Source organism: Diospyros lotus, chromosome 3, assembly GCF_014633365.1.
Source record: "Diospyros lotus cultivar Yz01 chromosome 3, ASM1463336v1, whole genome shotgun sequence".
Lineage (NCBI taxonomy): Eukaryota > Viridiplantae > Streptophyta > Magnoliopsida > Ericales > Ebenaceae > Diospyros > Diospyros lotus.
The window spans coordinates 5,655,148-5,682,985 of NC_068340.1; the positions used below are offsets into that span (position 1 = coordinate 5,655,148).

General features: G+C 39.2%; 1 protein-coding gene across 1 annotated transcript; it reads left to right on the forward strand.

Annotated features, from left to right (window-relative positions):
- The first annotated feature begins 21,212 nt into the window (after positions 1-21,212).
- Positions 21,213-21,725, forward strand: LOC127796403 (LOB domain-containing protein 18-like). Its single transcript, XM_052328536.1, has one exon. It carries the CDS (start codon positions 21,213-21,215, stop codon positions 21,723-21,725), a length of 513 nt encoding a protein of 170 aa, XP_052184496.1.
- Positions 21,726-27,838: the final 6,113 nt, after the last annotated feature.

Consider the following 27,838-nt stretch of genomic DNA (forward strand, 5'->3'; position numbering starts at 1 on the left):
CTGGGGAAAAGAAGGTGGTACAAGGAGAATCTGTAACGAGGGCTCTTGATTGACAGGGAGAAAAAGCTGTAATCTGAATGAAAATTTGAAAAGCCGTTATCCACAGAAAAAGAGGTAAAATCAAAAGAAAAAGAAAAGAGAGAAGCTCAGCTTATGGTTTGCTGAAAAGAGGAAAGGAGAAGCATATAGGGAGCAATTTGTTTTGCATTATTTCAATTTTTTTTAAAAATTTTAGCAATGATCAAGGACATCAATATGGTGGAAGAAAGAGAAGCATGACCGAAACACAAGATAAGTTTCAAATTTATTTTTAAATTATTTCTTAATTTTATATAAATTGATGGGGAAATGTATATTCTTTGGGTATCCATTATCTAATGGAGATGGGAAATGGGGAATTAACTACATTATCCTACAGGGATGGGGGCATGGACAAGAACATGAATATGGGAGACAAGGTTAGGGACCCCAATCCATTGCCATTCCTAATAGCCAATGGCACCATACAGATAGGGTAACATCTAAGGGTATTTTTGTAAACTTAAATGTGAAATTCATTTCAGTCGGGTTTTTAACTTCAATTTTGACTTTAAAATTGAAACAGAAAATTAAAAATTGATTTTTTATGTAAAAAAAAAACTAAACCAAATTTATTAAAAAATAAAACCTAATTAACCAAAATTTATAGATTTGGTCCAAAATTCAATTTAACCTGAACAATGCTCGACCCTAGCCCCAATTATGGAGTTAGATATGTTAAACATTGTGACAAAACAAAATCGTGTTCATCAGCTTCAAATCAAGTCCTTAAAGAAACACCATGACCATATAAACAAGTATATAGTCATAGTTATGCAACGTCAAAACTATAGGTATCTATATGAACATCATCAACACATATAAAGTTAGCAAAAATACATTGTATAAGCAATTAGTTTCAATAACAGTTAGATTTGAATCTATATTAGATTTCAATCCTAAAATTAAAACAATCAGATCATATTTCAGTCCAATAGTTAATTGAAAATCAGATCGTGTTTCGGTGCTAAAATTAAAATTCAAATAAAAACAATGAGGTATGGGAAGAACAAATCAAATGCCACTGTTGCTGCAACCATTGAAGAATTTAAACAAAATGTGGAATAAGAAGAACTTGTTCAAGAAAGTTATGCTGTTTAGAGAAGGGAGACATGATATAGGTTCTGCCATTTTGACCTACCTAGTCTCCCATTCAAGAACAAATTGGTACGAGAGACAACCACTTATCAAGTAAGCTTTATTTATATATAATTTAAAGAATTTGTGGTTCAAAACCTAACAAAGAACTTCCAAAAAATTTCATTACACAAAGGGCCAGTTCACTCAGATCTCAAAAAGAGCAGATCTAAAAGATATATAAATGTGCTCAACCTAGATCTACAGATCTAGGAATATAAGGGCTTGCCCAGTAGTAGAAAACATTTTCTAACTTGTCAACTCCAATTTTCTATTGAACGATTGAATCTCCAATTGGAAAACATTAAAGAGATGTTATCTAAATTTTCTAAAAATGAATGCTATTGGTTTTTGAAACATAAAATGTAGGGGCATGTTTAGTTGCAAAGTTCGAGTTGAAAATTTTGAAAATGTTTTCTACAACTGAACAGGCCCTAAATGTTTTGAAATTTTTTTTTGAAAAAGAAAAAACATTATTCATTGCCTAAATGATTCCGTGGGGAAGTGAACTGTCAATGTTGATTATAATGGAATAAAGTGTGAGAACCAATGAGAATGAACCACAAGCTTTATGCCTAATGGTGGGTGGGAACATTATTTGGTTTTTTGGGTTTGTTATAGGGTGGTGATAAGTCTTGGATTTGAGACTAATACAATTCCAGAAATTGTAGTAGCTGTAGGAATTTGAATTGGAGAGAGAGAGAGAGAATTCGAGAGGAGGAGGGAGATTTGAGAGAGAATTGGAGGGAAAGATTTATGACCCATTCATTGCATAAATCCCATCCTCGGGCACCCATTCTCCTTTTATAGGCAGCCCTTTAGTTGTAACCAAAACTGTACAAGCTGTTAAAGCTACAACCGTTTGGTACAACTACTGCTTATTACAAGCCTTTGGCTAATTACAGCCTTGCCCCTCTCTACTAATTATATTCCTACCCTTGTGCACCCTTTGGGATCGTGACATTTTCCCTCCCCTTGAGGTCTTTCTTGTCCCCAAGAAAGGACAGCAGATGGGTTGTGCGGGGGTACTGCCTCAGCAAGTCTAGTAGGTACTCCCAAGTGGTGATATCTGGGTGCAAATAGCTCCATTGGACCAGCACTTCCATGAGGGGTAGTGTGTCCTTGTAGGTGATCCTCCGATCCACAATTGCTTGGGGTTCCATGGGCACCTCCCTGTCTTCATCTACTGGGGGAAGATATGGGCTTGTAGTGGCTGTAGATTCTACTACTTTCTTCAACAGTGACATATGGAACACCGTATGAGTGGGTGTCCCCTCGGGCAGTTGCAACCTATAAGCTACCTTGCCTACCTTAGCTAGCATAGTATAAGGCCCGAAGTACTTAGGGCTCAACTTGGAAGTTGGAGTTGTTGAGAAGGAGTGCTGGAGGAGCCTCTTAACCTTTAGGTACACCTTATCACCCACATTGAATCCCCAATCACTTCTCTTCTTATCAACCACTTGTTTCATCCTATTCTGAGCCATTGCAAGCTCCTTCTTCAACAATTGTATCATCATCTGCCTTTGTTATAGATAGTCTTCCACGACAATCACTATTGTGGGGGCATTCATTAAGGTAAGCAACATAGGAGCCTCGTATCCAAATAATGTTACAAATAGAGACTTTTTAATGGCACTGTGATAGCTTGAGTTGTACCACCACTGTGCCATAGACAACCATCTACTCTAGCTCTTAGGTTTTGCAGAACACATACATCTCAGATAGGACTCCAGGCATTGATTCACTTTTTCAGTTTCCCCATCCATCCCTAGATGGTAAGTTGTGGACATATGCAGCCCTACTCCCAAGCCTTTGAACAACTCCTGCCAAAAGTGGCTCATGAAAATTTTGTCCCTATCGAACACTATGGACTTTGGGATCACATGGATCTTAGCCACCGAGTCTAGGAATTGTCTAGCCACATCTTGGGTCGTGAATGGATGGGTGAGACCTATAAAGTGTGCAAATTTGGTTAGCCTGTCCACAATCACCAAGATGACATCCCTGCCTTCTGAGATTTAGATAACCCCTCAATGAAATCCATGGATACCCCTTCCCAAGCCTGTTTTGGTATGGCTAGTGGTTGGAATAATCCCGGTAGAGCCACATGCTCATGCTTACATATTTGGCAGGTAGGACAAGCTAGTACAAACTCCACCACTTCTTTCTTTAGTCCTGGCAAAAAGAAGAGCTGCCTTACCTTGTGGTAAGTAACCCTGATTCCAGAGTGGCCCCCCAAGGGAGAGTCATGCAAAGACTGTAGAATCATCCCCTTAATTCTCTAGTCATCTCCCACCACTATCCGCCCTCGATACCTAATCAGCCCCTTGGACATAGTATACCCTCTATTCCTAGTAGGCTCCACAGCCAGTTGCTCTTGCAATTCTTTCAGCCACTCTACTTTCCCATAGCTCTTTGTGACCACCTTCACCCAATCGGGGACTATGGTTGTGATGGCACTATAGCTAACCTGTCTACCTCTTTTGGAAAGAGCATAGCCCACTTTGTTCTCTCTCCCTTGCCTGTAGTGGATCATATAATCCAAACCCAGCAGTTTGGTGTCATGAACCTAGGGTTCATAACGGGCTGAAATTGGTAATTGGAAGGATCCGATTGAATTAAGATCAAGAACATAATGTATAGAGGGAAAATTGAAGAAGAATAGGGGAGAAATTAGAGAGAAATGAGGGAGAGCAATAGAGAAACAAGAGGGAGAAGGGAGAGAGAATTGTAGAGAGAATTAGAATTTCATTTAACCATTCATGTCCCTCATCTCCTCTTACAATGGCCTTTTTATAGGCATAGGTAGCCCCTTAACTAATTTCTAACAGCACCCATGTGCTCCTAACAAACAACCAAATATCTCCTAACAAACTAATATAAGTCTATTACAATATTACCCCTTTATTATATCTCTATCACAATATTACCCTTCTAATCCTCCTAGGAACATGACAATTTCCCCCCCCTTAAAATGTTTCTTGTCCTCAAGAAACTTATTACCACCTAACCGTTGCTTCTTTATTCAATGCCCATCTTCACCCAGTGGTTTCTTCTTCGCTTTTCCTTCTTCTTATCTTGTTTTTCCCTTTTCTTTTGTCTTCTCTTTTCTTTCTCCTTAGCAGCAACAGCATTATGGCTTGCTGCCACACCAATGGAAACATGAATGAGCAAAACATCGGCTCTGTTTGTTGCAGCTTAAAAGCTGCAACTTCTAGCTTCTAGCTTCAAAAAAGTTGGGATATAGTGTTTGTTTTAACTTATAGAATTCTAACTTATAGCTTCTACTAGCTTTTAGAAGGGGTAGAAGCTGGCTTTTTCAAAGCTGGGGTACCCTAGCTTTTACAATTTCTGCTTAAATAATTACATTTTTATGACAATTTTGCCCTTATTTTTAGCAAAGAATTACCCTCTTGTCTACGCAATCATGGATTTTTCTTTTCCACCGCCATCTCCATTTTCAAATCTCTTCCTCTCTCTCGTCATCTTCCTCTCTCTCTATACTTTAATTAATTTTTTTATAACACTTGAAACTTATATATATACACTAATTAATTTTTAAATTATCATTCTATAACTACTAAGGGTATTATGGACAATTATACAAAAATAAGTTATTTTACAGCTTATGATATCAAACACCACAACTACTTAACTACAACTTCTAAGAAGCTGTAGCAAACAGGTTCACAATTTATTCTAAGTTTTAGAAGCTATAATCTAAGAAGCTATAAGCTATAATTTCTTTAATTAAGCTGCAACAAACGGGGCCATCAAGGGTCTCGATCCCTTCAACAAAGAAGTCCTTCCCTTTCTTTCTTTCATCTTGTTTTGCTTTATCCTTCTGCATCCTCCATTGTTCTAGATGTACCGTCAATCCTACAACCCCATCCTCCAACTCTTCGGGCTGCACTGTTAACTTTGCTTTGTCTTGCGTGCCCGTGACAATAACATACATGTGGGATGTTCCAAGCAAGGTGCCCGGTGCAATTCTTTGTTCCTTCTCTTTAGACTCCTTATTTTGTTGTTTCAGGAGATCAATGACATCAGGAGTCTCAACACTAGTGGCAGTGCTTGAGATGTGTCCATTGATTGAGTGCCATCCTCCACTTTCTCCTCCCCAATCTTTTCTTCCATGTACTCCTCAACCTTCTCTATAGCTAAGACCAAGGGAGTAGTATGTTTAGACCCTTTCATATCTTCAGTAGGGGTATTCTCTAGTGGAAATTCTTTTACTTGCTAGTAGCTGGAGTACACCAAGGATTTACTTTCAACAAGGCTGTCCTCATTCGGCTGCTCCACTTTAAGGAATTCCTCCTTGTTAAAACTCCCACGGAAATCATCGAAATATTCAATAGGAAAGTTGTAATGATACTTCTTGATTAGTATCATTGCAAACTCCTATAGCTTCTCGCGGAACATACGGCCAAATTCCTCGCATTCTTCATGAATCCTACTGCTTGTTCCTTTGTCTTTTTGGCTAGACTCATTCTCAAACTTCTTTCCCCATGTTTGATTCTTCCGGCTACATTGCTGCTTATCCTTGTTGCTGTCAACTGAAAATGCAGCCTTCTTTGGCTGCCATTGAAGCTCCATTCCAGCTGAAAATGAAGCATTCATCTACTGCAATTGAGGCTCCAATGGTCTCCTACATGCACTGCTTCCCAAGGCTTCACGAGCAGGACATTCCATTGAAAATGCAGCATCCTTCGGCTGCAATTGAGGCTGCTCTCTTGCATGAAAATTAACCACTGAAAATGCAGCATCATTCGGCTACAATTGAGACCTCATCTTCTTCTGGTATCTGTTTCACAGCAAGCACCTAGGATAAACGATTGCCTCTCAACCCTCAACGGTCTTCAATTTCTCAGCAAGATGAGTCACATGCCTTCCAATTCAATGCCTATGTCAGCAGTCACCAAAGAAACTGTTGTAAACTCACCTATGTCGGCCTCATTTCAATAAAATAATCGGACCCCGGATCCTCTCCTTTCTCTCTAATTTTCCTTGTTTTATCCTTTGAATCTAATCAAGTCAAGGGAAACAACTTGCTTAGCAACTTGAATCTACCTTTGTCACTGTCACAAATCAGCTGGCGTGGCCTCAACAGATCTGCTTCGCGTTCCACTTTCAGCCTCAAATAGCAGCCAACGCTCCACCCTCGTGCTTTAGAATCAATTTTCGAGGGTCATCCATAGCGACTGTGGTCAGACGCTAAGAATTTCCAAACTCCAGTAAACTGAACAGCTAAGCAACGGATCTGATTCTGCCTTTTGGCTCGTCTGTTGCAAAGTCTCCTACACTCGCCTCGCCTTCTTGATCAACTACAACAACTTGGAAAACAACAACAAATCACCCTGTTGTTCCACTTTTAATAGTCGCTTTGTTTCACCTTCACATTCGACAACATAATCTGGAAGTGATTCACGCTTCCATCTTCACATTTGCTCCGTTTCCGACCTAATACCTGCTACGCCACTTTGATTTGACTTAAGATTCAACTCGGTATCACCGTCGGCACTCTCCTGGCCAACATCGAATTTAATTCCAGAGCCGAAATGCTTGCTTAGCTTCGCCTCCTTGTTCAATCAACGCTACTCCGGCTCGTTGAAAATTGCTGCTATCTACTTCGACAGCCAAATTCCCACTTCGAAGCTACCACCTGCTTCCCTCTCAAGATTCGAATAGTAGGGCCCAGATTCACAGGCGACAATTGCCTCACAGCAGCCGCCCAGGGAAGTCGCCAACCCAATCACCGTCCCCTACTAGCCACGACTCCTATTTCCACACCTGACCCAATCTCTATCACCTTCCAATTTCAAGTCCGACAGTGCCTTCCTTGCATCGATTGCCACCCAATCACCTTGCAATTCAGAATCGCCCAACGGAATCCGTTTGAACTGGCTGCGACAGTCTTCCTCACCCCTATCGTCAACTCCAGCGAAGCTCATGCAACCTGTCTTCCGCTTCAATTGCACGCGCCTAGGTCGTTTGCTTCACCTTCGACAGACTCATGCTCGCCTTGGACAATCGCAACACTCCCAAGTCCAAATCACGACCTCCTAGCCGTTCGCGTTACCCTCTGGTCACCCACTCCAGTTGTCTGACCAACCCGCGTCACTACTGTAGCTCCCTAAGCTTGCTTGGATGGCCAAGGTCGGCTCCGTTACCGTCCTTCAAAGTCACCTCTGAAGTGAGTCTCGTCCTCATCTTAAGCAACCTGACTCGCCTCCGACACTACTACTTGACTTCGCCAGACGATGCGCAAACGGCAGGCCACGAGTTTCCGAGAACGCATTTGACGGACTCCCTTACCAATCACGAGCGTTGTCTGTTCGCAACACTTCGCCTCACCCAGAATCGCTTCTCACCGTCTGGGTTGAGCTTGCTTGCTCGTCTGGAAGTTCCAATCAACTGGAATCAAATTCACACACCGCCAAAATCCGCCTTACCACAATCGCCAAGGAAAACTGCCCACCACAGTAGTCTCCTTCAATTGGAATCAAATCCATAGCCAAGAATTGACTGCTTTGATACCATTTGTCATGAACCTAAGGTTCATAACAGGCTGAAATTGGTAATTGGAAGGATCCGATTGAATTAAGATCAAGAATAGAATGTATAGAGGGAAAATTGAAGAAGAATGGGGAAGAAATTAGAGAGAAATGAGGGAGAGCAATAGAGAAACAAGAGGGAGAAGGGAGAGAGAATTGTAGAGAGAATTAGAATTTCATTTAACCATACATGTCCCTCATCTCCTCTTACAATGGCCTTTTTATAGCCCCTTAACTAATTTCTAACAGCACCCATGTGCTCCTAACAAATAACCAAATATCTCCTAACAAACTAATATAAGCCTATTACAATATTACCCATTTATTATATCTCTATCACAATATTACACTTCTAATCCTCCTAGGGACATGACATTTGGATACCCCTTTTCTTTGGATATAAGTATGTAATCTTTGTTGCAATAGATACCTCAGGGTGTTGTGATCAGTCTTAATGATGAAGTGGTTGCCCTCAAGGTAGTGCCTCCACTTATCTACTGCCACCAACATTGCTACTAGTTCTTTATCGTACACACTTAGTCCCAAATGCTTTGGGGCTAAGGCCTGGCTGATGTATGCAAGTGGTCTCCCCTATAGTACAAGCACTGCACCTATTCCTATATCACTATCATCTGTCTCCACCACAAAGGTTTTTGAGAAATCCAGCAATGCCAACACCAAGCCTTGTGTCATGGCCACCTTAAGAGTTATGAATGTTATCTCTACTTTGGGATTCCACTGGAACTTATCCTTCTTTAGCAATTTTGTTAGGCACTTGCCAATTATCCCATAATGCTGGACAAACCTCTTGTAGTATCCTGTTAACCTCAGGAAGCCCCTCAATTCTCTAATGGTGGAAGATCTGGGCCATTCAATCATGACTGAAATTTGCCCTAGGTCTGTACTCACCCCTTCACCCGAAATCACATGTCCCAAATATTCCACCTCCTTCTTTGCAAACAAACATTTGGACATTTTGACATACAATTGATTTGAGTTTTAAGGATTTCAAAAGTTGTCCTTAGGTGGGTGAGGTGGAGTTCCAGGTTAGGGTTATATATTAGTATATCATCAAAGAATACTAATATGAATTTCCCTAGGTAGGGCACAAATAATTGGTTCATCAAGGCTTAAAAGGTTGTAGGGGCATTAGTGAGCCCGAATGGTGATCAGTATATTTTTCACTCTTATTTAGTTGTCCAAACTTAGCATTTAAGTATTCAATGAACATAATTGCTACTCATTTTGGGCTCAATATTGTCAATATAGGTACACATCACATGCAAAGCGGACATGGAACAAAAAAAAATGATTTCGATGCATGATAGGAGTGGAAATAAAATTTGAAGGCATGCTTAACTCTAAACTCGAAATGAGGTGGAGAAAGTGAAAGTGGAACAAGAGCGAGAAGTGGAAGGCAAAGAAGAAAGAAGCTAAGGAAGAAATCTAGTGGCCTACAGCAGTATGCATTCCGTTGTAGAACCGCTATAAGAATTAGTTTCTAGAGCTCACTGTCTTACAGCGAAATGCATACTGCTGTAAGACCGCTTTAGGAATTGTTTTCTGAAGCTCACGGGTCTACCGCAGTAGCACCGCGGTAAGGTTCTGAACTTCAATTCAAAGCGCGATTTCGGCCCATCTCCGTCCAATTCAATGGGAAACGAGAGTTTTCACCGTGCATGACTTTAATAAGCTAAAGAGCACTATATAAAGACTTATTCTTGAGGGATTTTGGGAGTTTTTGATGGAAGAGGAGCCGACGGAAGATTGAAGAATATATTCTTGGGTTGTATTTTTCTTTTCTTTCTCAAATCTCTGCTATGGATTCCAACTCTTTTCTTTTTCTTTTGATTGTAAGAATGCATTGCTAAGCATTTATAGCTAAGGTGAATGATGAAACCTTGACTTTTAATGGTTTGATTTAAAGTTACTCGATTTGTTATTTTCTTATTCATTCGGGTTGATTGTTTGCTATGTTCATAATGTTGTTTTGATGCTTGATCACCATTGAAACGTATTTGTGATTTGTATTGCTTTCGAGAGATTCAATACGAATTAGACATGGTAGCAAACAACATAGGGTCCTATAATAGGTAGAAATACCGTTATGCCCTATTAAATCATTTTGTGATGGTCTTCGTGATTGAATGCATGTTTATATATTCGAAGGTTGACTAGAGATAGTGAATCTCATATATATATATATATACATAGAGCTGAATGACCATCGAGAGAGGCTTTTGGTTGTGATTGGATCATCGATTTTCAACCTAAGATAAGGAATAGCAAGATCCGAGTAATGAATAATTGAATCATAGAAGGCCGACAGTGGATTCACAAACCCTAGTGCCTTAGTCTTGTGAGTTTTAAATCAAAGAAATTGTTCTAGTTGCATATTTTATTCGTAAATTAGTTTTCATTGCAGTTGAAGTCATTGTTAATGTGTGTGTTAAGGTTAAATCAGTTAGAGTAAACGTCAAAAGTTAGTCCTCGTAGGTACGACACTCTATTCATCATTATATTACTTGTCATGATCTGTTCACTTGCGAGATAGAATAGGCGGACAAATGGCATAACAAGAAATTCATAGAGGCCTTAATGGGTACGGAATGCAGTTTTTGAAATATTGGCATGGTGCATTCTGATCTGATGGGAACTAGATCTTAGGTCTAGCTTAGAAAAAATGGTTGCCCCCTATAATTCATCCATCAAGTCTTCTATAATGGGGATAGGTTGTATAATTGAGGTGGATAGAAGTATTTTGTATCCAACTTCGTAAGTGGCCTTAGGGGAGAGATGCGATCTATGGTCAAAATGATGATGCCTACCACAGTGAGGCAAGCTACAAAGAAGGCTAGATTGCAAGAGCTAACATTGGAGGCCATATTTGGGAGAAATAAGGTGTGGCCTAAGACTGGCTTGAATACTCAACAGACAGTGGGGATGAGTTTGAAGGGAATGAATGCAAGAGTGCCGTTAGGACCTCCTAAGACCAATTTTAACGTAGCAAAGGAGACTACAATGGAGCAGAGAAGGCAATTGAGGCTCTACTACAAGTGCGGTGACATATACAGCCTTGGCCACTAGTGTAAACAACAATTATTGAAAATTGAAGGTAGAGAAGAAGAGAAAGAAGATGAGGAAAGGGATGATCTTGGGGAAGACAATGAGTTGGCAGAAGAAGCCGAAGTAGAGGATAAGGGAGGAGAAATCTCCTTCCATGCTTTGAAGGGGGGACCCACAGGAAAGAATATAAAGTGAAGGGGCAAGGTCGAAAGAGGAAGTTGATGGTTCTCATAGATAGTGGCAGTATACATAGCTTCCTTAGTGAAGCTACTGCCACTGACTTGAAGTGTGAATTGGTGGCTCAAACGCGCCCTTATATTTTTTTCCGACACCACAACTCCACACCCATTATATACGCTCTCAATTACCTTGGACACTTGAGATGTGGTAACACCATTGTCATTTCTTTTGTAATCGTTCAACACTAGATAATATATTGAGCTAATCATACAACTATCCATTGCATCATTCCAATGTATGTGACAATTCTTAGATGTAGGATCCATTTGGCTTGAGCTCATTTCCTCTCCCATAGGGTGTCATGACCCTATGAGTAATAAAAGGGTATTATTGTAATAGGGTATAATAGTTTGTTAGGGATATTCTAGCAATTAGTTAGATGCACATGGCTGCATGTGCAAGGCTGTTAGGGACAAATATGCCTATATAAGGCTGATGTAAATGGAGGGGAGGTATGCTGAAATTGACAATAGAAAATCTGATTCTCTCTCTCTCCAATTCTCCCTCTCGTTTCTCTCCATTCTGCTCTCCCTCATTTCTCTTAACTTTCTCCCTAATTCTCTTCAATCTCCCCCTTCATTTCTTCTTTGTTCTTTCCCAATTCCTCTTCTAACCCATCACAAACCCTAAGTTCGTGACATAGGGTTTTGTCGATTATGTGCCATGAAATATGTCTTTCAAAATTAAAAACTTATGGTCAACCATTACATAATACCATGTTAAAAAAATAATAACTAACTAATAATCTATCTTTAAATTCAACAATGTTAATCAGTCTTGAGTTCAATTTCAACAATGTCTTAAAAAATAATAATAACATAATAACATGTTAAAAAAATAAAAATTCAACAAGTCTTGTGTTCAATTTCAACAGTGCCAAGTACATGTGAAATACAAGCAAGTTCATGTCAACCATTACATAAGGACATAAATAACAATTAAAAATTCAAATTTAATCGAAATCAACTCCTACATCATGGTTGGGATGATAATCAGCCCACATTAAATCAGCAATTGTATTCCTATTATCAGACCATGTTGCATCAGCTATGAAAGATATGTCAACATTTGGAGCATCATCTTCAAGTACATCGACATGTGTAGGGTTAACCTCATCATCGCTAGTATCTACGTCCTCACCGCAAACATCTTCTATATCATCAATCCTTAAGAAGTTGTGGACGGCACAACAAGCAAGGACTATCTTTGCTTGTGTATCAATGTCGTGGTAGGGTTGATGCCTCGAATATGCAAATCTGCTCTTAAGCAAACCAATTGTCCTCTCAATAACATTACGTAGAGATGAATGCCGAAAATTGAACAACTCCTTACTACTTTCAGGACGTTGACCCTCAATGTCTCTACAATGATAACGATTCTTGCGGTATGGTGCAAGAAATCCCGGAACCAATGGGAAGCCAGCATCACAAAGATAATATTTAGCTATTAAAGAATTGTTTGTTACATATTCATTATTAAATAATTGGTAATCTTGTGAAAACAATGTTATCAAACTAGTGGTACAACTTACCCAAAGGAACTGCCAGCTTATGTCCTTGCCGTAATATTGCACTCCTTAACAACTGACTGTCACGTGTCGATCCCTCCCAACCAGCAAGCACATATGTAAATTTCATATCAAATGTGCAAGCTACTAAAACATTTTGAGAAATCACTTGCTTTCTATTGCGATACCTAGCTTGTTCCTCTAAGGGGACATTCGCAACAATATGTGTACCATCTATTGCCCCAACTGCATCCTTTACCAAAAAAAAAAAATTACTTTTAATAAGAAAATAAGAATATTGAACCTTTACAAAATATAATGATAAGACATTGATCCCTAACCTAAAAATATGTGAACCAAGGCTCGACATTTTCCTTCTCGTATGGTGAGTTGTGAATAGTGGCGTTAATAACTACATCTCTATACAGTCTGAGACAAGCGTGTAACACCCTATGGAAGTAATAGCTCACTGTTTGACCAGATCTATAGAAAGTAAAACTTCCAGCTTGATTACGTTGGTCATGCCCGACTGTGTTTAGAAAAATAGCCACCTGTTCCTCAACTAGGACAAATCTACTATCAACCAATCCATCTGTTCGTAACCGATCACATAATCTATGAAACGAACCTATTTTCATCCTAAGTAGCTCATAACAGATTCTATCACTCATTCCAAACATTCGTGTAAGGGTCATTTGTCTTTCAGAATCCCAATTTCTATGAGGAGCCCTTGGGAGATGTCGGCTACGACGCCTAATTTCATTATATATCACAATCGCTTGCATGACCATCGTCCAAAATAAACCCAAACGTTGCCGTTGCCGTCGACGTTGATTCCTTGTTGTAGCCATGTTACTCACTACAACGTATAAAATGAAAATTCAATAAATTATATAATATAAGATAATCAGCCCACATACAAAATGTTTTCCCAAAAAATTAAGATCACATGTTTGATTCAAAATTATTTCATCAAAATGATTTCAAAAAAGAGCTATTCAACACAATCAATGCACTGTCCCAAGAATCAGAAAACATGGTGCAAAACTTGTATGAGCAATAATTAACAACCCAATCATTCATAAGTTACCAGAAAAGATAAAAACAGATTTTGTTCCTAAAATCTGTTTAACCAAAGAACAATCCTGAATGTGAAGAAACTATATAAGCAAACATAATTAAACACGTGGGAAATCAAGCAAACATAATTAAATAAAGCAACAAAAGTGAACAAATTTTCATAAATTGGCTTCAGACCATTCAAAGCATCTTTGTTTAGAAGTATAATGCTTAAGCTCGCTGAGAATAACTAGTAACGATAAAAGTCAAGAAATACTGTTCTTCTGAATGAAAAGGGACTGCGACTATGGGAAAGATCAATAAAGATTGAAGGAAGAAGCTTCCACAGGAAATACACAACAGAATTTGAAAATCCCTTTCTTTAGCATCAGTATTTAAGACAAAGGAGCAAACTTCTGAATAATACACAACAGAATTTGAAAATCTAATAATGCCCACTATCCCAGTGGTATTCAGCCAGAATTCTCTTTTCTTCTATTTTTCTACAAGTAAATCAAATTCATTTGAAAATGCCAGAAAAGGGTGAACCTACAAGGTGGAAGAAAAGAAAACCTACAAAATTATGTGTCTAAAGTAAAAGCCATCAACAAAGAGCAGAAATGATAAGCAAAATGGGGAATCCTCTTTCAGCCATGAAAAAAGGGATCCAAGAGTGCTTCCTTTGAAAAATGTAAATGACTTCTAACACATTCACAAACCCTTCTGTCTCTTTTACCATATTTCACCTCATCATCAAAGAAGTGATGTTCTACACCAATCTAGAGCTCCTCCCAGGGAAGCTCTTTACCCACAAGCAAAGAAGGTCTAAAATCAAGAAAACCCATACCAGATTTTACAACTCAGAAGCCACTAAACAATGTCACAAATATGATCTACCAACTCCCTGCACCTTACACACAAAGCACTAGTCAGTCCTAGTGCATCTTCTCTTCCTTCAATTATCAATGATGAAATAATTAATGGTGAGAACGGACTCAAGTTATGCCATACAAATAAAGGCCTCACTGTCCATATAGCCTTCCAAAGAAAACCACTCTGTATATTCCAACAAATGAATGAATATGCATGGAATCACATAAAGAAAGAAAAGCAGAAGAACATGACCGGCGATGGGTTGTTTGTGGGTCGAGTCTTAGGGTTGTTGTCAGTGCCATACATTAGATTTGGGAGCCCTGAGGCGAAATGTAAAAATGGGCCCCCAAATCTCATTGACATCAACATGATCATCTTTGTCTTCATTCAATTCATCAACATTTTCGCATTATTCATTGACATTATCATTCCAAGTTTCTTGTTCCTCTACCAAAGTTTCACCTAGGTTTTCAACTATTTCTTCTCTCTCTGTTATTTTGTTGCTATTAAAATATTTAAACATATCACCAACTGACATTGAACTAATGATTCTTCCCTCTATTTCCTTTTTCTTTTTTGAGCTCCAGACATATGTAGGAGGCATGATTTGTGACTATTGCTTAAACCTAACAAAAGTCAAAAGGAAAAAAAATATTATGACAATACATGACACACTTAAGCAATAATAATGTTAAACTTAATTTCTATATCTAGACTTGTAATAATAAGAAGAATAAAATGAACAAGGCATCTCTAGACTCTAGTTCTAACTTCTAACAAGAAAACAGTTGTCATGTATATTATATAAACGAAATGAAGGAACAACATCAACAAAATTAAATTTGCTTTTGCCAGATTCAGCCAACATCAATTAAATAGACATAGGCAAGCTATCCAAATCTCCGAATACATCATAAACGAAACGAAATTAAGGACCAACTAACCGCTGAAAGTTGAAGCAGATCTGGATTCTGGAGTTAGAGCTTCAGAGAAGCAGATCTGAAAGACTGAATCTGATGAGTCAACCGGGAATCCAGAGGCAGCGAGCCACCACCAGCGACAGCGAGCGACGGAGGGCGAGCCTGCGAGGGTGCGAAACTGCGACTGTGCGACCAAGCGACGGAGCGAGAGAGAGGCAGTGAGCGACGGACCGGCGGTCGACGGAGAGCGAGCCACCAGCCACAAAGGCGAGGGCGAGCGACCGAGCAGCGAGAGGCGAGAGCGAGAGGCAGAGAGAGGCAGCGAGCGACGGAGCAGCGAGAGGCGAGAGCGAGGGCGAACCGCCGACGGCGAGGGCGAGGGCTAGGGCGAACCGCCGACGGCGAGGGCGACGGAGAGAGTGACGGAGCGAGAGTCGAGAGAGGCAGGGCAGTGAAAGCGAGAGATGGAGAAGGATTTAGGGCAGGGGCAGGCGAAGCTCTGCAAAGGGGAGGGGGTGTGGACCGTGGACGGCTGGGTTGGACAATGGTAGAGGTGTCAAAAGGGCCGGCACTGTTCAAACGGGCCGGGTCAAAGAATTTAAGCTTACGGCCCGACTTGTGGCCCACTGGGCCTAGCCCGTTGGGACCCTATGGGCGTGCCCATAAGATTCTTATAGGTTGGCCAATTAAGCCCACAATTTTGCAATTTGTATATTGCTTTGTTAGTTAACATAAAGGCAAAACATGTCACAAGTCTTGTGACAACTCATTATGTCTTTATAAATTTTACAATTTGCATGTGTTTTGCTTGTGAGTTGACATAAAGGCAAAGCATGTCACATGTAGTGGCCCACTACCGGATAGTCCCGCTAGCATAGGATATCCGAAAGGAGGTCATCACAAGTGTGATATAGAACAATAACATACAACACCATAATACTATCCTTAGATAAACTCAGCGGAAGCTAACATAAAGGTTTACAACATCTTAGACCATAGTCTAAACAAAATGAAATACAAGGGCACTAACAAATTTTACAACATAAAATTTCCTCACACTTGCCCTCATCACAAATGCTAACATAGACCATCTAATTTGGAAGGTCTCTGTACACTTCTAACCCTGGGCTTTAGCCCCACTGGGCTCGCCCTCAACCACTGCTCTACTTGTACCTGGAATGACATGAGAGTAAACAAGGTGAGCCACAAGGCTCAGCAAGTGTATTTATAAAGCATGGAGATATAGAATCAAAGGCAGGGATAATCAAGATAGAATAAACAACTCTATGAGGAGATATTAGTATAACGCGACTCATAAGTTCTCGGTTTACATTAATTTCCCATGCCGTGATTATTACATATATTATGCACTCGTTCCCATGCTCATGCATATGCACCAATAGTAGGGAATTTTTTTCTGCATAATTCTCAAGGCTCTCACGGCCTATATATATATATATATCCATTCATGAATATACATGCATCAGGAAAATACATCAACAAATGATAACAATTTGAGCCACGCCTTCTGGGTTGATGGCCACCTCACCCGCGTCAAGCGCTCATAGGATATCCTTTCTCATCCACGGACTTAGCCGTCGCGCAAAATAATAGGTGCGCAAATTAGTATAATCATGCATCACATATGCATATCCCCATTTCATGTCAATCCTCAATGATTAAGAAAAATCTCAAATCATGCTTAACATGCACAATTACATAAATTAAAGTGTGCACTATCTTATGATCACAGGGTAAATTTTAATACATTTATTGACTCATACTTATAGAAATGCCCAAACCAATATTTACGGTATATTTTTACCCCAATGATAATCGCAAGGAATCAAAATTTATACATGCAAGAAACACTAAATCTTGCATGACACTAGACCCTAATGAATAAATGTCATTCCTTAAGAAATATAGGGTGACACAAAACCCTGTTTAGATTTTTGCAATGTTCAACAAGAAAACGAATTAATATTGCAAGATTTATCGAAATAAGGAAAATAAAACCCTTTTATCCAACAATGAGGGTTATCAAGAATAATTCAAAAAAATAATGGAAGAACTATACAAAAATCATAATTTTAAACGTAGGAAGGATAGACTACATAGGAAGAGTTGAATAACAACATATTTCAGAAATTTCCAGATTTCAAGCATATTTTCAAAAATCCAATCTGGGCTCAATATTTGGTCAAATACCACAAACGATATACCAAATCAAAGCCTAATGAGTCTAGTTTCTGGAACATCAACTGGATTTGAAATCGGAAATAACCACAAGGAGATATTCCACAAAAACCGAAACAAGGCAGAATTTGTAACAGTAATTTACAGAATTCTACATAGAATTCAACAAGGTTGTTATGGGTACAAATCATAACCAAAAATTTCAAATCTTATACCGAATCGAAGCCCATGAAGTCTATTTTATATAAAAATAAATGGATCACAATTTGGATATAACCACAGAGCATTATACCCCAAAAACCGAAGCAAGAACAGATTATTCAAAAATAGAGCAGAAAATTTCCAGATTCTGGGCAAGAATTTACAAGGATACTGTAGGCTCAAAACACAGCCAAAAATTCTAAAAAATTTACCAAATGAAGATTATCAAGTCTAGTTTATACAGAAACAAACGGAACTTGAATCGGATATAACCACAGAGAGTTATACCCTAAAGAGTACAACAAGGTCAGTTTACTCGAAAGCAATAAAATTTCCAGATCTTAGCAGGGATTTACAAGGCTATAACATGATCAAATATTAGTCAAAAAATTCGATTCTTGTGTCTAGAATTAAGCTTAAGATGTCTAGTTTACAACCCAACAAACGGGTCTCAATTTGGATATAAACACAAGGAGTTATAGACCAAAGAACATAACATGGTCAGTGAATCCGAGAATAAGAATTTAAGAGCAACAACTTAAAAATGAAGGAAACAAGCCTTCTAAGATGGAAACAAGGTTGAAGAACTTGCATTAAAATATAATCAAGAGAAGAAGAACTTACACAATCATAAGGAGAAGAAGAAGAAGAAGATCTTGAATTTGAAACAAGAAGGAAGGGAACTTGCCTTAGATGGTTGCAAATCCAAAGAGATGAAGACACCCCCTTGAAATTGAAAATTCCATAGTCTCCACTTAAAGCTTCAATGAAGAAGAACAATGGAGGAAGAAGAGACAATCGGGAGAGGGAGAAGAAGAAGGGAACAAGAAAGTAAGAAGAAGAAAAGGAGGGAAAAAATGTGGGAGACTTGTCTCCCAACTCCTTTCAATCCATCTCCCTTTTAATTTTCTCTAATTTGCCCTTCATACTAACACACACAATTCACATATCTCTTACCCATTTTGGTCATTTTATCATTTTCTTAATCTTTTTTCTTTTTAATTAAGATACCATTCTCTATGCCCATGGCCCAAGCCCAAGTCAAAATATATAGCCCAAGCCCAAGTCAAAATATATGGCCCAATCCAATTTAAGGCCCAATGCACTTTTCTTGAGATTTGGGTTCAACCCAATTCATTTACACTTAAGATTTAATTATTTATCAATGGTCTAATTCAAATAAGGCCCAAACCCATTTAGCCCACAACTTTGAGACTTTTTCACACCAAATATTATTTTCATTAATTTACCCCCATTACCAACTCATATAATATTTTTAACAATTAATTAATAAAGGCAACAACTCTAATGTGCAAACTAAAATACCCATAACACCTAGACCCACTAACGGGTCGTTACAGTTTCTCCCCCCCTTAAGGGAATTTGGTCCCCCAAATTCATACCTAGTCAGTCAAATAGCCGGGGAAAGCGACGTATCATCTCATTCTCGAGCTCCTAAGTAGCCTCATCTGGAGGATGACGTTGCCACTAGACTTTAACAAACGGAATTGACCGATTTCGCAACACTTTTTCTTTTCGCTCCAAAATGCTAACAGGCATTTCTTCATATGAAGCATCCTCTCTAACCTCTAAATCTCGATAATCTATCACGTGTTGGGGGTTTGACACATATTTCCTCAATACAGATACATGAAAAACATTGTGCATCCCTAACAACTGAGGAAGTAACGTTAACTTGTAAACCAAGGATCCATTTTCTCCAAAATCTCAAACGGCCCGATATAGTGAGGATTGAGTTTCCCCAAAACTCCAAATTAGCACGCACCTATCATGGCACTACCCTAGTCCATACCTCGAGCTTAACGAGATATTCACCACACCACTCTCCTAACTAGGAATTATTTCATGTTCAACAAAGATAATGAGACTTTTCTTACTATCCGACGTCACTTGCCAACTGGGGTCACTTCCCTTACCTAATTACCAACCTAGCCTCAATCATCTTTGTTTAAGCTACAATCTTCATATTCTCAGACTTATTGGGCTACCTCGATATTCGTGCCTTACATTGAAATAAGCGCATCATCTTGATTTGCGTGTTAACTTCAAAATTTGCACAAGTCACTTCATCTTAAGTCCCGAAGCACCTTTGACTGAGCCTCAAAGCACTTCCTTGGTATGTGTGCCTTGACCTTGAAACGCATGCAAATTCTCGATTCTCGTGCATCACCTCAATTCTGGTGCACTATCTCGATTTTTTTTGTGCACCGTCTCAAAACACGTGCCCGAACCCCCTTTTTTTTTTTTTTTCCAAAATCTTTGAAATATTAGTAAATCTCCATTTCCTATTTTCTAGGGATTTTTTTTTTTTATATATATATATATATATTTTAAGGATTTTCTGGTATATATATTATATATATATTTATATATATATATTTTTTTACATATATATTATTATATATATATATTTTTTATTTCTCCTTCCTTCTCATTCTTCTCCCGAATTCCCTTCTTCTTCCTTCTTCCTTCTTCTTTCCTCTTCTGCAATGCACAATTAGGGCAACAGCCACCGTGCACCGCCTCCATCGGCCGTCTCCACCATAGCCATCGCAGCACCTGCGTAACCAGCAGCCGCAAGCCACCGCGTGACTTCCTCATGCCCTAGCCGCCGATCACCATCTTCTTCTTCCTCTTCCTCTTCTCTGCAACTCACAAATCGGCCAATCAGCAACCGACCGCGAGCCTCGCCACCACCTCCGACGACCGCCATCGCCAGCTCGGCAACCACCCCAGCGTTGCATCGCCATCAGCCACAAGCCATCGCTTGGCTTCCTCACGCCTAGTCACGGATCACTAGCTCCTCCCAACCATCACTGCCGGCACAATCGGCCGACACCTTGGCCAGATCCGGTCACGCAGTCACCGCTGCTTACTCCCTCGCACAGCCGTCGGCCCTTGCTCGGCTTCCCTCAGCCGCCACAGCGACCCTCGTCGCCTCTGCAACTGCTGTCATATCGGGGTCGATTCGACCCAATCGGTCTGACCCGACTGGACTCGGCACAAACCGACCCGATCTAACTCGGCCCGACCCGACCAGATCAAACTCGGCCCGACCCGACCAGATCCGACTCGGCCTGACCCGACCCGATCCAACTCGGCCTGACCCGACCCGATCCAACTCGGCCTGACCCGACCCGATCCAACTCGGCCTGACCCGACCCGATCCAACTCGGCCCGACCCGACCGGACTTGATCCGCTTCAGGTTTGACCCACTAGATCTGACCCCTATCTAATTTGACTTATCAGATTAGATCTAACCCATATCTGATTTGATCCATTCAATTAGATCTAACACATATCTGATTTGCTTAGATCTAACCAAATCCATATCTATCATGCCAAGGCACAACACAATGAACCCCCGGTCTCGATGTGGTGCCTGTGTAGTCTTAAATAGAGGATGTCATCCACAGTGCATTTTTGCTCCTTATTTTCGTTGTGAGAGTGGTACTGCTCATTTTGCTACCGTTCGTGAAGTTTATACTATCAGAAATGTCGTCAACCTCTTGACTCCGCTTTCGGTAAATGACCGATTTTGGGCTTCCGATACACTTCTCTTTGAAGCTCAAGCCCGGCTTCAGGATCCTGTTTATGGGTGTGTATCTCACATTCTTGCTCTTCAGCAACAGGTTAGTGAGCTGCAAGCCTATCGAGCTTATTTGCAAGATTCACTATTCGCATATTATTCTTCGCATCCCCAACTTGTTCCTCCATTTGATCCAAATTTCAACTGGAGCTCTAGTCCTCCCACCATCCCAGAGGCTACTCTACCTCACCCTGGCGAAACGAACAGCAGCCAGATGCCGCTCTTGGATGACCTTGATGAGCTAGGTCCAGTCATCTTTGGCCACCGCCGACGTCCTTGAGCATTGGCACATTATCAGTTTTTATGGTTTGCCCCCCTCTTTTTTTTTTTTTTTTTTTTTTACTGTACGGCTTGATCTCTTGTATTATATTTGAACATATGGAATGAATGTTATGTTTTGAGTACTTTCACATTTCATTCCCTTGTCCTTCCCTCAATAGCATATCAATTACAAACAAATTATCTCAACCTCTTACAATTTTTAATAATTAATCACATCGAGGTAAATGATATCGAATCTTAATTGTCATCTCATTCGAAGATTGGAAATTTACATCCTAAGTCAAGCTACACAAACTTCTGAACCGCCGCGCCATGCTAGTGGCACTATCATGACACTATAATCCCCACGAAAATTAGGCTTAGTCCAGACATAACCTATAGTTCACTCTAGGTCTTCGGCGTTTAATCGTCTCTACAACAGACTGGTTATTCCATATAGAGGGTCACGGTCCCTCAACATGAGCTAACCTAGTGGCCACCTCCCACCTGCATTCAGTGGTCCCTAGCATTAAACCCGTCACTGATAGGCATCACCTGTAGTATTATTCCATGCTAGAGCCATTCCTCATTCCGTGGGTTTCACTCTCTATGGACATCTTGAGACAATACATGGTCTCAATATTCGGCGAACCACTTCATCACCTCTTCACTACTATAAAGGACTTAACCCCTCATTTTCAAACACAATCAAATTATCTTTTGAACGTTATCTTAGCTTAACTTCATTCAAACCACTAAACACACCCTTAACTCTACTTGTCATTCCTATGTGTACAAAGACTCCTCTCATCCCAACTTTTGCTCTTATAACCTACCAATAATCCCCCGTCCAGTGTCCCCGGTCCAGTACCCCCAGCCTGTGGCTAATACACGGTAACTGGTCCAGTACCCCCAGCCTTAGGCTAGTACACGGTCCCAACACACGGCCCGAGTTGCTCTGATACCAAAACTGTAGTGGCCCACTACCGGATAGTCCCGCTAGCATAGGATATCCGAAAGGAGGTCATCACAAGTGTGATATAGAACAATAACATACAACACCATAATACTATCCTTAGATAAACTCAGCGGAAGCTAACATAAAGGTTTACAACATCTTAGACCATAGTCTAAACAAAATGAAATACAAGGGCACTAACAAATTTTACAACATAAAATTTCCTCACACTTGCCCTCATCACAAATGCTAACATAGACCATCTAATTTGGAAGGTCTCTGTACACTTCTAACCCTGGGCTTTAGCCCCACTGGGCTCGCCCTCAACCACTGCTCTACTTGTACCTGGAATGACATGAGAGTAAACAAGGTGAGCCACAAGGCTCAGCAAGTGTATTTATAAAGCATGGAGATATAGAATCAAAGGCAGGGATAATCAAGATAGAATAAACAACTCTATGAGGAGATATTAGTATAACGCGACTCATAAGTTCTCGGTTTACATTAATTTCCCATGCCGTGATTATTACATATATTATGCACTCGTTCCCATGCTCATGCATATGCACCAATAGTAGGGAATTTTTTTCTGCATAATTCTCAAGGCTCTCACGGCCTATATATATATATATATCCATTCATGAATATACATGCATCAGGAAAATACATCAACAAATGATAACAATTTGAGCCACGCCTTCTGGGTTGATGGCCACCTCACCCGCGTCAAGCGCTCATAGGATATCCTTTCTCATCCACGGACTTAGCCGTCGCGCAAAATAATAGGTGCGCAAATTAGTATAATCATGCATCACATATGCATATCCCCATTTCATGTCAATCCTCAATGATTAAGAAAAATCTCAAATCATGCTTAACATGCACAATTACATAAATTAAAGTGTGCACTATCTTATGATCACAGGGTAAATTTTAATACATTTATTGACTCATACTTATAGAAATGCCCAAACCAATATTTACGGTATATTTTTACCCCAATGATAATCGCAAGGAATCAAAATTTATACATGCAAGAAACACTAAATCTTGCATGACACTAGACCCTAATGAATAAATGTCATTCCTTAAGAAATATAGGGTGACACAAAACCCTGTTTAGATTTTTGCAATGTTCAACAAGAAAACGAATTAATATTGCAAGATTTATCGAAATAAGGAAAATAAAACCCTTTTATCCAACAATGAGGGTTATCAAGAATAATTCAAAAAAATAATGGAAGAACTATACAAAAATCATAATTTTAAACGTAGGAAGGATAGACTACATAGGAAGAGTTGAATAACAACATATTTCAGAAATTTCCAGATTTCAAGCATATTTTCAAAAATCCAATCTGGGCTCAATATTTGGTCAAATACCACAAACGATATACCAAATCAAAGCCTAATGAGTCTAGTTTCTGGAACATCAACTGGATTTGAAATCGGAAATAACCACAAGGAGATATTCCACAAAAACCGAAACAAGGCAGAATTTGTAACAGTAATTTACAGAATTCTACATAGAATTCAACAAGGTTGTTATGGGTACAAATCATAACCAAAAATTTCAAATCTTATACCGAATCGAAGCCCATGAAGTCTATTTTATATAAAAATAAATGGATCACAATTTGGATATAACCACAGAGCATTATACCCCAAAAACCGAAGCAAGAACAGATTATTCAAAAATAGAGCAGAAAATTTCCAGATTCTGGGCAAGAATTTACAAGGATACTGTAGGCTCAAAACACAGCCAAAAATTCTAAAAAATTTACCAAATGAAGATTATCAAGTCTAGTTTATACAGAAACAAACGGAACTTGAATCGGATATAACCACAGAGAGTTATACCCTAAAGAGTACAACAAGGTCAGTTTACTCGAAAGCAATAAAATTTCCAGATCTTAGCAGGGATTTACAAGGCTATAACATGATCAAATATTAGTCAAAAAATTCGATTCTTGTGTCTAGAATTAAGCTTAAGATGTCTAGTTTACAACCCAACAAACGGGTCTCAATTTGGATATAAACACAAGGAGTTATAGACCAAAGAACATAACATGGTCAGTGAATCCGAGAATAAGAATTTAAGAGCAACAACTTAAAAATGAAGGAAACAAGCCTTCTAAGATGGAAACAAGGTTGAAGAACTTGCATTAAAATATAATCAAGAGAAGAAGAACTTACACAATCATAAGGAGAAGAAGAAGAAGAAGATCTTGAATTTGAAACAAGAAGGAAGGGAACTTGCCTTAGATGGTTGCAAATCCAAAGAGATGAAGACACCCCCTTGAAATTGAAAATTCCATAGTCTCCACTTAAAGCTTCAATGAAGAAGAACAATGGAGGAAGAAGAGACAATCGGGAGAGGGAGAAGAAGAAGGGAACAAGAAAGTAAGAAGAAGAAAAGGAGGGAAAAAATGTGGGAGACTTGTCTCCCAACTCCTTTCAATCCATCTCCCTTTTAATTTTCTCTAATTTGCCCTTCATACTAACACACACAATTCACATATCTCTTACCCATTTTGGTCATTTTATCATTTTCTTAATCTTTTTTCTTTTTAATTAAGATACCATTCTCTATGCCCATGGCCCAAGCCCAAGTCAAAATATATAGCCCAAGCCCAAGTCAAAATATATGGCCCAATCCAATTTAAGGCCCAATGCACTTTTCTTGAGATTTGGGTTCAACCCAATTCATTTACACTTAAGATTTAATTATTTATCAATGGTCTAATTCAAATAAGGCCCAAACCCATTTAGCCCACAACTTTGAGACTTTTTCACACCAAATATTATTTTCATTAATTTACCCCCATTACCAACTCATATAATATTTTTAACAATTAATTAATAAAGGCAACAACTCTAATGTGCAAACTAAAATACCCATAACACCTAGACCCACTAACGGGTCGTTACATCACAAGTCTTGTGACAACTCATTATGTCTTTATAAAGATCACATGTTAATTGCTAAGCTTGCCAGCCTTGCCATTTGAAATTGAATATTCACCCTAGGTTGCACGAAAACGGGAGACGTTTCCGATAAAAAAACGGAAATGCGGAAACGGCAATTTTTAAAAAGGTAGGAAACAAAAACGCGGGGTAAACTGTAAATTTAAAAAATATAAGGGTTTTTTTATAAATATATTTTTTAATATAAAAAAATTCAAATATAAACAAACAACAATACCTATTTGTAGTTGCGGAGTTCATAACCCACAGCCATGTTATTGAAACCCAACATAATTTTTGAAACATCCAACGCACAGAACAAAATAGCAAGTTTTCAAACATGAGCATTTCTCTTACTGTAAGATTTCTAATTAAAGCATCAACCAATTTTTAACTGCATATATCAAAATTACATACAAAACTCACTTAAATTAAATATATATAACATAATTGCCAACCCTGTAATTGCACATACAACACTGTAATTGCATACAAAACTCACTTAAATTAAATATACACAACTATACAAGCTATTAGCCAACACTGTAATTGCACATACAAGCCACAAAGAGGGAAATAGCCAAGGAGATTACTTACAAGAGGGAAGCAACCAGGGAACGCTAAGCAGATGGCGACAAATGCGACGAAACAGAAGACAGCACGATGGCGAGGGTGACGACGACAAAGGCAACGAAGCGAGGCGCTGAAGCAGACGGTGAGGTGCTGGAAGCAGACGGCGAGGAGCACCGAAACGAACTAGAGGCGAGTGCGACGAAGTTGACAGCGGCGAGAGCGACGAAGCAACCGGACTGGAAGCAGGTGGCAGCGAGGGCGAGGGCGATCGAACTCGAACTGAAAAAAGAATGAGAAGAATATGAGGAAAGGAAAAACTTAGGGATTTAGGGCTTTTTTCAAGCCGCGGCCAGCTGGAAGCAATTGAAACGCGTTTCTAGAAACATCCCATGAGTTTCTAAAAATTACACAAACAGCCCGAAAACGTTTCGAGCCATTTTTTCCTGTTTTCGAAATGGGAAATGGTTCGGAAATGTTGAAACGGCGCCTCCGAGCCGTTTCCATGCTTCATAGTATTCACCCGCATTTGCCAGTTTGCCTTTATGTCAAGTTATATCATTATATCACTTTTTTGTCACAATGTGACAAGTATTTGTGACAGCCTGACAAATGTTCCCTAACCTTTCTGCCACAACGTTTGAAAATTTGAAATTCACCAAAGTTCGACTTTTTCCTAATATTTGAATTTAAAATTCAAATTTGCAAGTCCCCTGATTGTCTATAAATAGGAAAACAAATATGAGTTATTTTCATTTACTTTTGAATTCCATGCAATTCTGTTGTTCAATTGTTCTTGAGTTTTCATTTCTTAATTTTTACTTATTTTTGTCTTTCTATTTTATAAGTTTTTATCCATTCACAATTTAGATATTATTCTTATCAATAATAATGTCTTTCATTCGTCGCTCAAAATCTACTCGTTTTTCTCGTGGGACTCCTTTTGGTTCAATAGATCCACCACGGTCTAGCATATCTAACCCCATAATCCGTCCACCTCATCGTCCTCAGCCCCAACCCCTAGTGGATTTCATTCATGATTTGTATAACACAAATTATACAGATCAGGATGAAACACTTCCACTTGACTCACTACAAGAAGATGACAACATCAACTTTGTTGGCCTTGCTGATTTTCCACCCCCACCAACACCCAGAGAGAACGAAGAAGATGATGTAGATCCGTTAAATGTGGGAGCTGTTAGGAAAAGACAGCGGACAAGTGTTGTTTGGAACTATTATGAAATAGTTCAGGTTGAAGGCGAGGGTGAAAGAGCCCAATGTAAGGTATGTAAAAAAACATTTTGTGTGTGGCGATGGAACAGGTCATCTAAAAAGGCAAGCGACAAAGCATGAAGAGGCAATGGCCTGTAGTGAAAAAGGTAGTACACAAACTCAATTAAATCTTTCAGGTAATATTCATCTCTATAATCCAGAATTAGACAAGGAGTGTTTAGCTAAAATGATAATTAAATTAGAATGCACTTTTTTGTTTGCACAAGATCTCACTTTTAAGTGGTATTGTAAAACTGTACACAATTCACAGTCTAGAGGTTTCTCTAGGAACACTATTAGAAATGAAGCAATTAGATTATTTTTAATATATAAAGATAAGCTAAAAAATGTATTTAATCAAC

Excerpts from the sequence above, each read along its gene's own strand:
- LOC127796403 (XM_052328536.1), top strand. The coding sequence starts at position 21,213 with ATGAACCCCCGGTCTCGATGTGGTGCCTGTGTAGTCTTAAATAGAGGA.